This window comes from Epithele typhae, assembly GCF_022376455.1.
Source record: "Epithele typhae strain CBS 203.58 chromosome Unknown BXZ73scaffold_10, whole genome shotgun sequence".
Classification (NCBI taxonomy): Eukaryota; Fungi; Basidiomycota; class Agaricomycetes; order Polyporales; family Epitheliaceae; genus Epithele; species Epithele typhae.
The window spans coordinates 235,786-247,514 of NW_025954201.1; the positions used below are offsets into that span (position 1 = coordinate 235,786).

Below are 11,729 nucleotides of genomic sequence, written 5' to 3' on the forward strand. Positions count from 1 at the left end.
CGCTCACGGCGCGGTGGCCGTACGCGCCCGGATCCCACGGACACACACTTCGTCAGCCCGTTCTTGACGGTCTTTTCGCATTGCGCGGTGGAGCGGGCAGCTTCGCTGTTTCGCCGGGGACGTGAGGCGTGTCGCTGGCGCGGTGGGTTTGGCGTTCCTTCTTGGTTATTTCCGCTCCTCGTTGCCGTCATGGAGCGCTGGGAGAGGCCGAGGGGGAGTGAGACCGCTCCGGCCCCCGCAGGCGAGAGATCGAGGGGCGTAGATTAAGGCATCCGACCGACGTCTGTCGCGCGCGAGGGGCTGGCGGCGCGCGGATGGGGAGATGCTGCGATCGGAATGTCGGTAGCGACGTGGGGAGAGGCCCAGATCGGGGAACTCGGTCGATAACGACGAGCCCACCCGATCTGGGCAAGCGTCTCGCGGCTGCAGTGTCGCTCCCAAGCGCGAGCCCCGTCGTCGGGCGGGACACGGCGGGGCCTGGTGGCGAAAGACTGGACATATTCGGTGCGCACTCCTCCTCCCGTATATCTACCCGGCCGAGGCGTTGGCGCCCCTACTGCCCCCGCCCTCGCCCCGCGCCTCGATGACGACAGTACCCTCCCTCCCCGCCGCGCTCAGTAACAACGCCGCCTTCGGCGCGGTCGCAGCCATCGCCCTCTTCTGCTATGTTGTCCAGCACCGCCTGCGCGCGCGGGGTCGCCCCCCCAACTTTCCCGGTCCGCGGCCCCTCCCCTTCCTCGGCAACGTCCTCCAGATGCCGAAGGAGAACTGGTCCCCCGCGCTCCACAAGCTCGGCCTTCCGTACGGTGCGTCCTCCTATATTCTTCTCCTCGCTCTCCCGCCCAACGCTGCGCCTCAGGCCCAATATACTCGCTCAGCCTCTTCGGTCGCCCGCTGCTGGTCGTCAGCTCGACCGAAGCCGCGCGCGAGCTCTTTGAGGCCAAGTCCACGCTCTACACCAACCGCCCGCTGCCGAAGATGGCTGAATTGTGCGTCTACCGTTCCTGGCGTCTATCTCCCGCGTACGCCCCCGCTGATCCGCCGCGTCCTCCGCCCATCTCCCACCACCACCCGACGACGACGTGTCGCGGTCACCTCGTCCATCTTCGCGCCGTGTGAACGACGCCCATCAGATCCGGGTTCGACACCGGTGTCGTGTTGCAGCACGACACGCACCGCTGGCGCGCCGGCCGCAAGCTCATGCACCGCGTCCTCCAGCCCCGCGAGATGCCGCGCTGGCGCGAGGCCGAGGAGCACCACCTCCGCACCCTCCTCCTCAACCTCCTCAACAACCCCGACGACTTCGCGTCCCACACCCGGCAGTGCGTTTTTCTCGCACGCTCCCCTCGGATGGGCGCGCATATACTCACGTTTGACGCAGCGTGTCCACCGGGCTGTCTCTAGAGATCGCATATGGATACCGGGTCAAGACCCAGCACGACGAGTTCGTCGAGCGCTCCGACGTCTCCCTCGCCAACTTTGGCGATGCCTTCCTCATCCAACACATGGTGGACTGGTTTCCCTCTCGTGCGTTCCGTCTACCCTCGCTGCGACGGCGTGTGCTTACGTATTCGCGTTGCAGTCGCGACCCTTCCGCGCTGGCTGCCTGGTATGGGCTTCATGAAGAAGGCGGAAGAGTACAAGAAACAATACTTCCAACTCGTCGACGACGGTCTCGACATGGTCAAGCGGGGCATGGTCTGTACCATTATGTGTGTTCATTGTCGACGTCCGTTCACGCTTGAGACAGGCCAACGGCACCGCGAAATTCTCGCTCGGCTCGATAACACTGGCGGAATCCGAGAAGGAGAAAACCCCCGAAGATCTGATCAAGTTCAACGCTTCCGAGGTGTTCATCGGCGGTGGCGATTCCGTACGTCGATCACACTCAATATCACCATCAACGAATCTAACCGTCGCGTGTCCCACTTCCCGCTCACCCACGCACCCACAGCTCGCCTCCCTCCTCCAGTCGCTCATCTACTTCATGATCACCCACCGCGACTGGCAAGCCCGCGCATTCGCCGAGATCCGCGCCGTCGTCGGCACCGGCGCAGGCCGCCTTCCCGCGCTCACCGACCGTGAGCGGCTCCCCGTCGTGGGCGCGATCATCGCAGAGGTCGCGCGCCTACGGCCCCCCGTGAGCATGTGTGCGTCCACCCCCTCCTGCTCAACACTCAGTCCTCGAACGCTAACGATGTCCATAGTCTACCGGGTCGCTGCGGAAGACGACGTGCACCGGGGGCACTTCATCGCCAAGAACACGATAATCTTCGCGAACATCTGGTGCGTCTCTACCCACCTCCGGTCGGCGCGACCATGTGTGTACCGAACGCTGACGAAACATCCGTGTGCTCGCGCTTCTCCGACATCCGATCGCGCACGGACAGGGCGATGCTGCGCGACGACAGCGTCTACCTCCAGCCGCACGACTTCGTGCCCGGGCGGTGGCTCAAGCCCGAGGCTCCGTCCACCAAAGTCGTCTACGACACCCTCTTTGGTTTCGGCAGGCGGTGCGTCCTGTCGCCCCAGCTCGGTCTGGGCTGCATGCTGATCGCCTTCTGTGCGCGCAGGTACTGCCCCGGCCGGCTCATCGGCGAAGAGATGCTCTTCCTCAGCGCATCACGCATCCTCGCGCTCTTCGAGATGTCGTATGCGCGCGACGTGCACGGGAAGGAGATAATCCCGTCCGGCGCGATGACGCGTGGGGGCATCAGGTGCGTCTCCGTTCTCCCACCCGCGCGGCCGTACCTGCAGGCTGACGCCTCTCGCCGCTCCCGCCAGCCGCCCCGAGCTCTTTCCCTGCACGATCTCGCCGCGCCAGCCAGGCACGGCGGATATCATCAACGCTTTCTAGTCCGCGCGCCTCCCCCCATCTTGCGCCCCCGATCCCGGACGCTGTCCGATGTCTGAGTAGACGTAGACTGTTTCGGCGCGCAGCCGCTGTACTAGTACCCTCCCAGCCTCCGCCATTTCTCCGCCGCGTTCCCTCTCACCAACCTCTCCCTCACGCTCTGTACGCTCTCCCCTCGTCACGCCCCCTCGCTCTGCATGCACGCTTCTTGCTAGCCACGCCCACGCCCACGCCCACCCCCCCGCGCCTTATAATGTTGTAGTATCACTGTACTGTACCGTACGGTCTTCTTGTCACGCCACCTTGGAAGCTGCAGTCGCGCACGCCCTGTCTCCCGTCAGGTTCCGGTGAAGCACACGTAAGTCACCGACGTCGCGCTGCCGTACGTACTCATTCCCGGCTCCGGGGTCCGCTGCGCGCACCAGTGGAACACAACCCGCCCGCTGCGTCACTGCTCCAGGCCCATCAGCGCTCAGCATTGTGTAAGCCCGTCGCTGCGCGCGCAGGGGCGCGAGCACTAGCACCAGTGACTAGCACTGGACCTGGAGGCGTCGGGCCCAGCGCGCGACCCGTGATCGAGCACGGACGGTGCTATCGCCGTGCGTACCGTGCGCGCGCGCCGCGCAGGATCGCATCCGCGGTCGCACTCCGGGGGATGGTTAATCGCGAACCTTCACACGTATGTTCCAGGCGTGCACAGACACGGAGGCAAATCTCAGCGCCGTGCTCGCTATCAGTGATGTGTCGCCCAGATCCGACGAGGGACAGAAGAGCGCCGAGGCCGTGCGCCCCTGGTCCCTTTTGCCTGCGGTTCCGCGGGGTCCGGATACGGTCGGCTCAGGAACGAGAAGCTAGAAGCTCGTGGCTGTCGGACCTTTTGTTTAGCTGACAGTCCGCGTCGAGCGGATTCCACTGTCCAGACTCCAGCTGATCATGCACAGTCGGACCAGGCCTGGCTGCTACGTAAGCACCACAGTGGGCCCAGCCTTCAAACGATGTAAGCTGAAGACCGATGCTCTCGTGGCTGGATTTCTGCTCTGATACGTTGAGGTGAACGCTCACTGGACCTCTCTGTGTTCTGCCAGAGTTTGGTTGCTGGCAAATTGAACGCGCCCGCACACCGCCATATGTGAACGATCTTAGTAGTAGCGCCGACCTGAAGTTACGATCGCTGCCAACGATGGCCAGCGCACCTTCTCAACGAGTCTCGCACCGTACGGGCGGTCGAGAGCTTCCAGTGCCCGAAGAGCTCTCTCCGGTGGCCTCCTTACCCGTTCGAGATCTGTTGGTTTCTAGTAAGTACTTGTTCCGGTAGGCCCTCATCCGAGGCACGATCATTACGCTTAGTCATGTATACCATGTTCCCACGCATTGTACTCTACAGCACTATGCCGCCGTATTGTCTAGCCAGGTTGATATCATCCCGTCTACCACCGTCGTCCTATCTGACACTCTGTCCGTCGTTCGGCGTCCCTTCGCCTCTGCGGCTCCCTTCGTCCATCGCCCGATTTTTCACACCGTCGACCGCATATGGGCTGGGCGGGCGCGAGCCACACGAACACGGGGAAGCGATCTGGCCGGTCCTGCAGGCAAGTGGTGGTGGACCGGCGCCGACACGAGCGCGGTTCCCCCGACGAGATCGACAGCCGCAAACCACGGACGTTGCTTGCTGAGGTGGCCCGCCCGTGTATAGTCGTGTGCCGATCGTATCTGCCGCGATGGCAGGCATGCGGCTCCTACAGCCCTTGCGGTGCTATGTGCATATACGCATTAATAAACCCCTCGACTCGCCTCTGTCTGTCAGGTCAAAGTCACACGGGGCGGCGGTTTCGGTTCCGTCAGTGCAGGCACCAGTGCCACCTCACTGCCCCACGCATTCGATCGTCCAGTCTCACTGACCCCGCCCATCCGCCCCCAGCGTGCTATGCCCACGAGAAGCTCGCGGCAGACCTGAAGGCAGCACGTGCGTCCATCCCTGGCACCGCGCCCGCTGCGCCCACACCGATCGGCGTCGGATTTATCGGCTCGTTCCGGGAACGAGTCGGGCGGGCGCGGCCGCGCCTCCCGCTTTCACGCTCGTCTCTGAGGTCCTCCCGAAGTGGGTCCGTCCGGTCTGCCCGTCCTCGCCGCAAGCAGGCTCGAGTCGCCACGGGCGCACAAATCGCGTCGCACCTCGCCCTGGGCGCCGCAGGTGTGGTGCTCGACACGCGCTCCGTGCTCACGCCCGAGTCTGCGCACCCCGCCGATGGCAAATCACGAAGGAACACATGCGGATGTCGTGAAGGCGTTGCAGCGCACACAGTCGCTTTTCGCGGTAGTATGAGCTCGGATGGGAGTGAAGCACTTGACATGTATGGTATGCGAGTGAACGAAAAATTGGGGCGTGGGGGGTGCCACATGGACATTCTACGACCAGACCCACTCTCCAACCAGACCCATCCACTGCCGCGCCTCCCTCATGCGGAGTATCGGTACGCATCTGGAGAAACAACCACCCTTGGATTTTTTACGGATCCACGGGCCACAGACTGCCCAGCCTTCCCGGGTCTAGCGGAGAGCCTGCGCCGCCAGATGCTCGTTCGCGAGTCGGCGACGAAAGAACACGGCCAGGTTCCGATTCTTCCCCACGGCGGCTTGTGCTCTCAGGACTGTTAGAGGTAGCCCATAAACGCAGGTAAACGCGCGTTGACCCGGGCCGAGCGGGCATCAGCATATGCATCGACTCATCGATCATCGACCATCATCCCCTTCCTCCCTCGTCCTTTGCACCCTCCACGACATGGCCATCGACCCCAGCCGACAGTCTCCCCGCGTTCCTCCGGAGATCTCAGACGAGATCATAAAATACCTCGATCCAAGAGCGGACAGAAAGACGCTCCTCCAATGCACCCTGGTTTCCCACACCTGGCGAACAGCCAGCAAATACGCCCTCAGTGCCAAACCCGGGTTCCTTACCCTCGAGAACGCCTACATCTTCGTCACACGGTTCTTTCCCACTCTTGATCCAACAGTAATGCATCGGCGTCTCCTAATAGCGGTCCGTGGGTCCATGCCACAGAAAGACCACTCACCATCGCTCGGTGCACTGCTTGCCTCTATGGTTGTTCGGATTCCAGCTATCTTCGTGCTCTTCGTATCAGGTATCAATTGGAACACTCCGACGCAAAGCATCGCCTGCCTCTCAGCATTTATGGCGCTCGACACTCTGGTTCTGAGCGACTGCCATTTCCCGTCCTTTTCGCTCCTACGACGCACCCTCACCACCATCCCCAACTTGCACGGACTCCAAATATCACACGTCCTCTTCCCCATCTCTCCGATCGATACCATGACTATAGCATACTCCTGCAAAAGGCCGGCGCTTACCTCTCTTCATGTGACTTATTTATCAGGGCATGAATGTCACGAGAGCGTCCTGCTACACTACCTGGCAAGTACTCCGTCACACACATCCCTCAAGGAATTGCGGTTCCGCTCCTATACAAAGCCAACTCCAGGTCTCTTCACCGATCTCCGTACCGTCGCTCTTCGCAAACTGATGATGGTTGTCAACAACCTCACCCTCCAAGCCAAGTCTATTCTCGGTATGACTGCCGGTTACCTTGCCCTACACTATGTATGCTGACAGCACTGAATTGCGCCGCCCAGACCTTCCCCACCTCTCAAACTTACCATATGTTGAAAGTCTCACAATCGCGGCTAGCGAAACTTGCCAGGAAGGGAGACTGCTCGACTTCGCGTGCCAACTCGTGCAAGGGAGTAGTCCTCGTCTGCAAAACATACAATTCTTCCTTCCTGTGGGGGCCCTCATTGGCCCGTCACCGGTAGCCCTCAAAAAACTCGGAGTGCTCACATCGTGCGCCCCATTTTCGGAGATGAAGACAGCAATCTTCATCCTGTCCATGCATCAGGAAAAAACGACCTGTCTCGGGAGTGCACCCGAGGCTCGAGAGCAGTTCGAGCACGGCGTGACAAGTCCCCTTCTCTCGAGGCGCGCGAGCTTGGCAGGGCGCCTCGCGGGGGCTCGGGAGACACAGCCGCCAGCTCGGCGAGCACTCCGGAGCAGCTTCGAGTTTTGTCTCGAGAGTGCTCGAGAGGCTTCTTGAGTATGATAAGCACTCCCGATAATGTTCACATCCCGTATCTGTTTCTCTCCGCTACCAGATGTGTTTAAAACAAAATATATTGATGAAGTAGATGTGGTAATACAGTCCCGCTCTCTGTAACTATAATACATGCATCGGTCGACCCACTACAGGTGTCCACCAACCGAGAGTGGCGATGTCGTGTACGTGCACCGCGCCGAGCACACACTCATCCAGCGGACGCGCAGCGGCGAGCGTGTCGAGCTCCGCGAGCGCGAGCGAAGATACGTGCGGGATGCTCGACGCGTGCTCAGCGATAGGGGTGGCGAAGTAGGGTTCGACAAGCAAGGCCTTGCTGCCACCGCGCTCGAAGAGGAGAACGGTGTTCTGCCAGAAAACTGGGGCGTGGAGCCGAGCGCGGAGAGCCTGGCCGAGTGTACGATATCTATAAGCCGGAGGTCAGCGTATGATTACTACCATCAACGTGCACGGCGGAACTCACAATACGTAGGCCGACTGGGGCGCAAGGACAACCATGATCATTGGCTTCAAAAGAGGAGGCTCCAGAGGAGCCAGGTGGAGAAGCGGGGTGAGGAAGAGCTTGACGATCTTGCAACGCACATAAAATTTATCAGCTCCACGCATACTGGTCACAACGGCTGCGACGTACCACTGTCCATTCTCCATCTCCTCAACTTCGAGGGCAGATAGCACATTTGGGCTTAGCCGTGGGCAGTGGTACACCATGATGGCGTACAACTGTGGGGCTGTTGCCAAGTAGTGACCGCAGGCATGAGCGGAGAACAGTAGTTAGATAATGCATGTATAGCACAAATTGTGGGATGACTTACTCACAAGGAATTGCAGGACGCGGAGGTGCGAGCAAACGAGGTGGAGAGAGAGAGAGAGAGACAGTTCGACATGGGCGAAGAAGGAAGAGATGAAGTCCACGCCAGCTGGCAGAGCGCAAGAAGGCGCGCTGGGCAACTGGTCAGTGCGTGGGAAGAAGCTACCATATTCACGCGAGAGTATCGTGCCGCGATATGCGCGCATCAGATCTAGTCACTGGTGCGCCGTCTCGAACCCGCGCCGTACCTCCTTTCTTCGGCCCTCCCACACATCCTTCATTCTCGCCGAGTCGAATGCCTCCTGCGCGCCCACAGAGACCACCAGGGGTTCGCGCAAAGCAATCGCTTCGCCCACCGCACGCCAGAACTCAAACACAAGGCGGACGACGGTTTGGAGCGCGTCGGAGCTAGGTCCACCCCTCACGCGCGGAGAACCGTGGCGAAAGCGTGCAAAACCTCGGCTGCTGCCTCACCGCTCTCCCCATTCTCGGACTCGCACAGCCGGCGGAGGCCATTCTGGAAAAGCGGCCGGAGGGCGTGGAGACAAGATAATGTGCGTACCTTGCGTTTTTATGCTCGCGTAGGCCTCCTCAAGCTCCTTCTCACCCGCGCAGCCCGGCATCAAGCACAGGCGGCAGGCATACGTGGTCATGACGCTCTGGGGCGCGACTTTGACTCGTGCGTTGTCGCCGGTGTCGAGAGCATTCCCGATGTTTCGGCCTAGCCCTCCCACAGACACCAACGACATGCAGGCCGCGTCCTCATCCTCATCATCCCCCGCCCCACAGCGGCTCTGTGACGCATCTGTGACCGTGGCGGCGATCTGGAAGACACAGGTTTGTAACTACATATGCACGCGACATAACCCGCCTGTGACGTCGTCCACGCAGGTGAGAAAGACCTGGGCTGCGAGGAGCCCCGCGGAGCGCGCTTCGAGCAGCGCGGCATTCTGCTAGTGCTCCTCGCGCACGGTGGCAAGCCCTCGTGGAAATTCGCTCCTGCACGCCTCAACCCAGGAAGCGGTGGCGTACGTATCTTCTGTTAGTGTTATATAAGTAGTACGATCAATGTGTGCACGCTGTAAATAATTTTCTTCACCGAACTCCTGGGGTATCCCGTGCGCTGAGGGCATCTCGACTGTCCTCTCGTGGTGTCACTCAGACACGCGAGAGCTCGGTAGGAGCCAACTGTGGCTCCCAAGGTGTCGCGAGCAGCCGCTGCAACTCCAGAAAGCTCGCGAGCTCACCGTGGTGCTCGCCGCTGCTCGGGCGACCTCGGTATCATCAGTCATTACGCTCGAGCGCTCGAGCGCTCTCCCGGCCATCACTGGCAACAATCGTGCGATCCCGAGTCCGGGCCGGGGCTCTCGCGCGGCGCGCTTTTTCCTGATGTGGGGCGTGGCTGGGAGATCGGGAAGGATGATTTGGCACAGCGCACCGCGGTCAATGTGATGAGCGCACGCGTGGTGGAGATTTTGGGAGGTGCTTTTCCTGATTTCGTGCGGAAGACCCAAGTGGAGGTGGAGGTGCATGGGTGGCACTCCTTCGGGAACCAGTTGTCTCTCCAATCCCGCCCGCTCATGCGCCATCCCAAATATTTCTGGTATTTTCCCCCGTCCCGAGACATGCCCCTCCCCCGATGGCACACCCTGCTCTTCTCAGCGACTGGCCACGTCCCTCGCACTCCATCCCAACGCTGAAGACGTCGATTCGAGGTTCATGAACGTCCCTACCCCACGTCCGCCGGCGTCAGCACCCGCACACCCCTCTGCAGCCCCGCATCGTCCTCCTCGACACGGATCATCCCTCCCATAGACCTCTCGTCTTCGACTCTCACCTAGAACACACCCTTGGGGACCTCGCGCGCGCGCAGGAACGGCGGTCGCCCCCGGCGACGGACGAGGCCAGGGGATTCGCGCGTTTTCGAGCAGTGATACGCACGCGCTGCCGCTGTACTTCCAGCGCAGAGCACGGGCCCAACACCCTCGACCCGGCCCTCGTTTTCACCCGCCTCGTCCATCCCGCCTCGCGCAGCTCTTGCGATCTGCCCGCGGGCACCCCGGGATCACTCCGCAGGCATAGCTTATGGACTCGTCAAGACGCGATGCATGCATACGCACCGCGGCGCCCTGCGCACACTCTCGCGGCCTCCGTGCATGACCGCGCATACTCGATCGCCACCGCCAGCCCGCCACGGCAATCTTTCCTTCTCGCGATTTTATTTTCGATATATTTCGTTTCTCCGTATCTACCCCCTTCGTTCCCTTCGTCGTTCGCTCTTCCCCGCTCCCCATCCGCCCACATACATGCTCTCTCTCGAACCTCTTCCGCTGTATCGCCCACGTCACTGTTCCAAAATCGGTCCCGGCTCGGCACGTTCTCGTTTCTTGGCATCCGTGTGGTCTCGTCTCGTCGATACGTCCTCGCCCTGCTCGCTCTGTATGTACATAGGGTTAGGCTGCTCGAATTGTGTCTATCTAGTTCACTTCCCCGCCGCCGTCGCCTGGGCATTGTGCTCACCACACTTCGTCTCCACTTCGCCGCGCCTCGCCTCGACTTCGCCGACTCTTGCGACCTCGACTTTGCCCCCACCCTCGTATCTCAAGAATCTCGCCCGCGCCAGTGCGCACGACCTCGTGCTCCCAGCGTCTATTCCCCCGTCCTAGTCTCCTTCGCGTTCGCCGCCCTCGCGGCGCGTCTATCTTGCTTCTTCTTTCCCTTCTCTCGACTTCCTGGGCTGCACGCTTACGCTCTAGCCCGCTCTCTCGCCCTCACCCCCTGTCTACACGGTACTAGAGTTGGTGTCACATCAACGGTCTGCAGGCCGAGGAAACACATGGTATATATTCTCCGTCGAGGAACGGCGTCGTCTATACGTACAACAGCAGTCGATTGACTCCCCCTGCCGAACCCTCGCGTGGGTCACAGTGGGATGCCGTGCGGTGACAGTCGGCGAGGTCTTCTGCACGTTATCAAGAGGTCTGTGTGAGACACCTCGCCCATCCTCGCTCTCCGCGGAAGGTCCGTCGGCCTGAGAATGGGACGCGACTGCAGTTTCAGGCGTCCGACGTGGCGGAGGCGAACTCGAGGACGTGTCTGCCCGGCAGTTTGGCGGTGTCTGCCCAGTCCACGGCGCCGATTGTCGGTGCGGGAACGCAGCGGCGACGGCGCACGGCCCTGGCCGGCTTGAACACGGGGAAGAGCAGTGCGCATTGACGAATTGGGACGGTCTGGAGATGAATCAACCCCGCGCGTGCTGGTGCGACAAACGGAATCGCATCCGTCCTTGGCAGCGTCGTGTTTTCAGGCGAGGTTGGTGGCGATTTGGGACGCCGTGCGGTGGTGCGTCACCGGCCTGATATCTGAAAGGAGTGGTAAGTAACCATGATGCAATCATCGCGGAGCTCACCCTTCCATGGTGTGCCGCCGCGGTCATCTTATACACGCTTAGGTAATGCGCTCTCGTTCGGCCCCGACCCGCGTTATAAAGAACATTGTATCATGATCATAGGTTGGTGCAAGTATGAAGACCGCATACGTCGTGGCGACAAGGATGGATAGCGTGCAAGAACGATTCTGAGTGCGTTGCACGTCAGCCCTCGCACGAGAGAAGATACACTTACAGAAATACCGCTGGGCTGAAGCAGCACCTACACGTTGTCCCACTTCTCTCGCTTGCGCTAGAATGGGTTCGTGTTCAGGCGGTCGGATGGGGAGGATCGACGGCATGTGCGGGGTTCCCGTTCGGTGCCGGTGCTGGGAACGCCCGCTGAAAACGCCGCAGACGGGCTGAGAGCGACACGTCCGCACCGTCCCACGCGAGGCCGCCCCGGGCACGGGCAGTGTCCAACGGGTTGCGGTCGAGTCTCCAAGGGCCCGTCGACTCGTGCGCGCGGAGTGGGCTCAGCTTGCGTTGGGCGGGGGAAGGGAAAGAGCCAGGGAT

The 11,729-nt window shown here is 61.3% G+C and overlaps 2 protein-coding genes across 2 annotated transcripts; one reads left to right on the forward strand and one right to left on the reverse strand.

Moving 5' to 3' along the window:
• Window positions 1-583: 583 nt before the first annotated feature.
• Window positions 584-2,857, forward strand: BXZ73DRAFT_99063 (cytochrome P450; the record flags this gene model as incomplete). Its single annotated transcript, XM_048027880.1, has 11 exons — window positions 584-806; window positions 860-989; window positions 1,134-1,322; window positions 1,382-1,527; window positions 1,583-1,698; window positions 1,751-1,873; window positions 1,955-2,150; window positions 2,208-2,286; window positions 2,391-2,513; window positions 2,574-2,717; window positions 2,785-2,857. 11 exons carry the CDS (start codon window positions 584-586, stop codon window positions 2,855-2,857), a joined length of 1,542 nt encoding a protein of 513 aa, XP_047880189.1.
• Window positions 2,858-7,080: 4,223 nt separating this feature from the next.
• Window positions 7,081-8,535, reverse strand: BXZ73DRAFT_75687 (uncharacterized protein; the record flags this gene model as incomplete). The annotated part of the gene is made up of 5 exons (XM_048022251.1): window positions 7,081-7,384; window positions 7,442-7,698; window positions 8,035-8,194; window positions 8,261-8,303; window positions 8,349-8,535. The coding sequence occupies 5 exons, from the start codon at window positions 8,533-8,535 to the stop codon at window positions 7,081-7,083; spliced, it is 951 nt and encodes a 316-aa protein (XP_047880190.1).
• Between the last annotated feature and the right edge of the window lie 3,194 nt (window positions 8,536-11,729).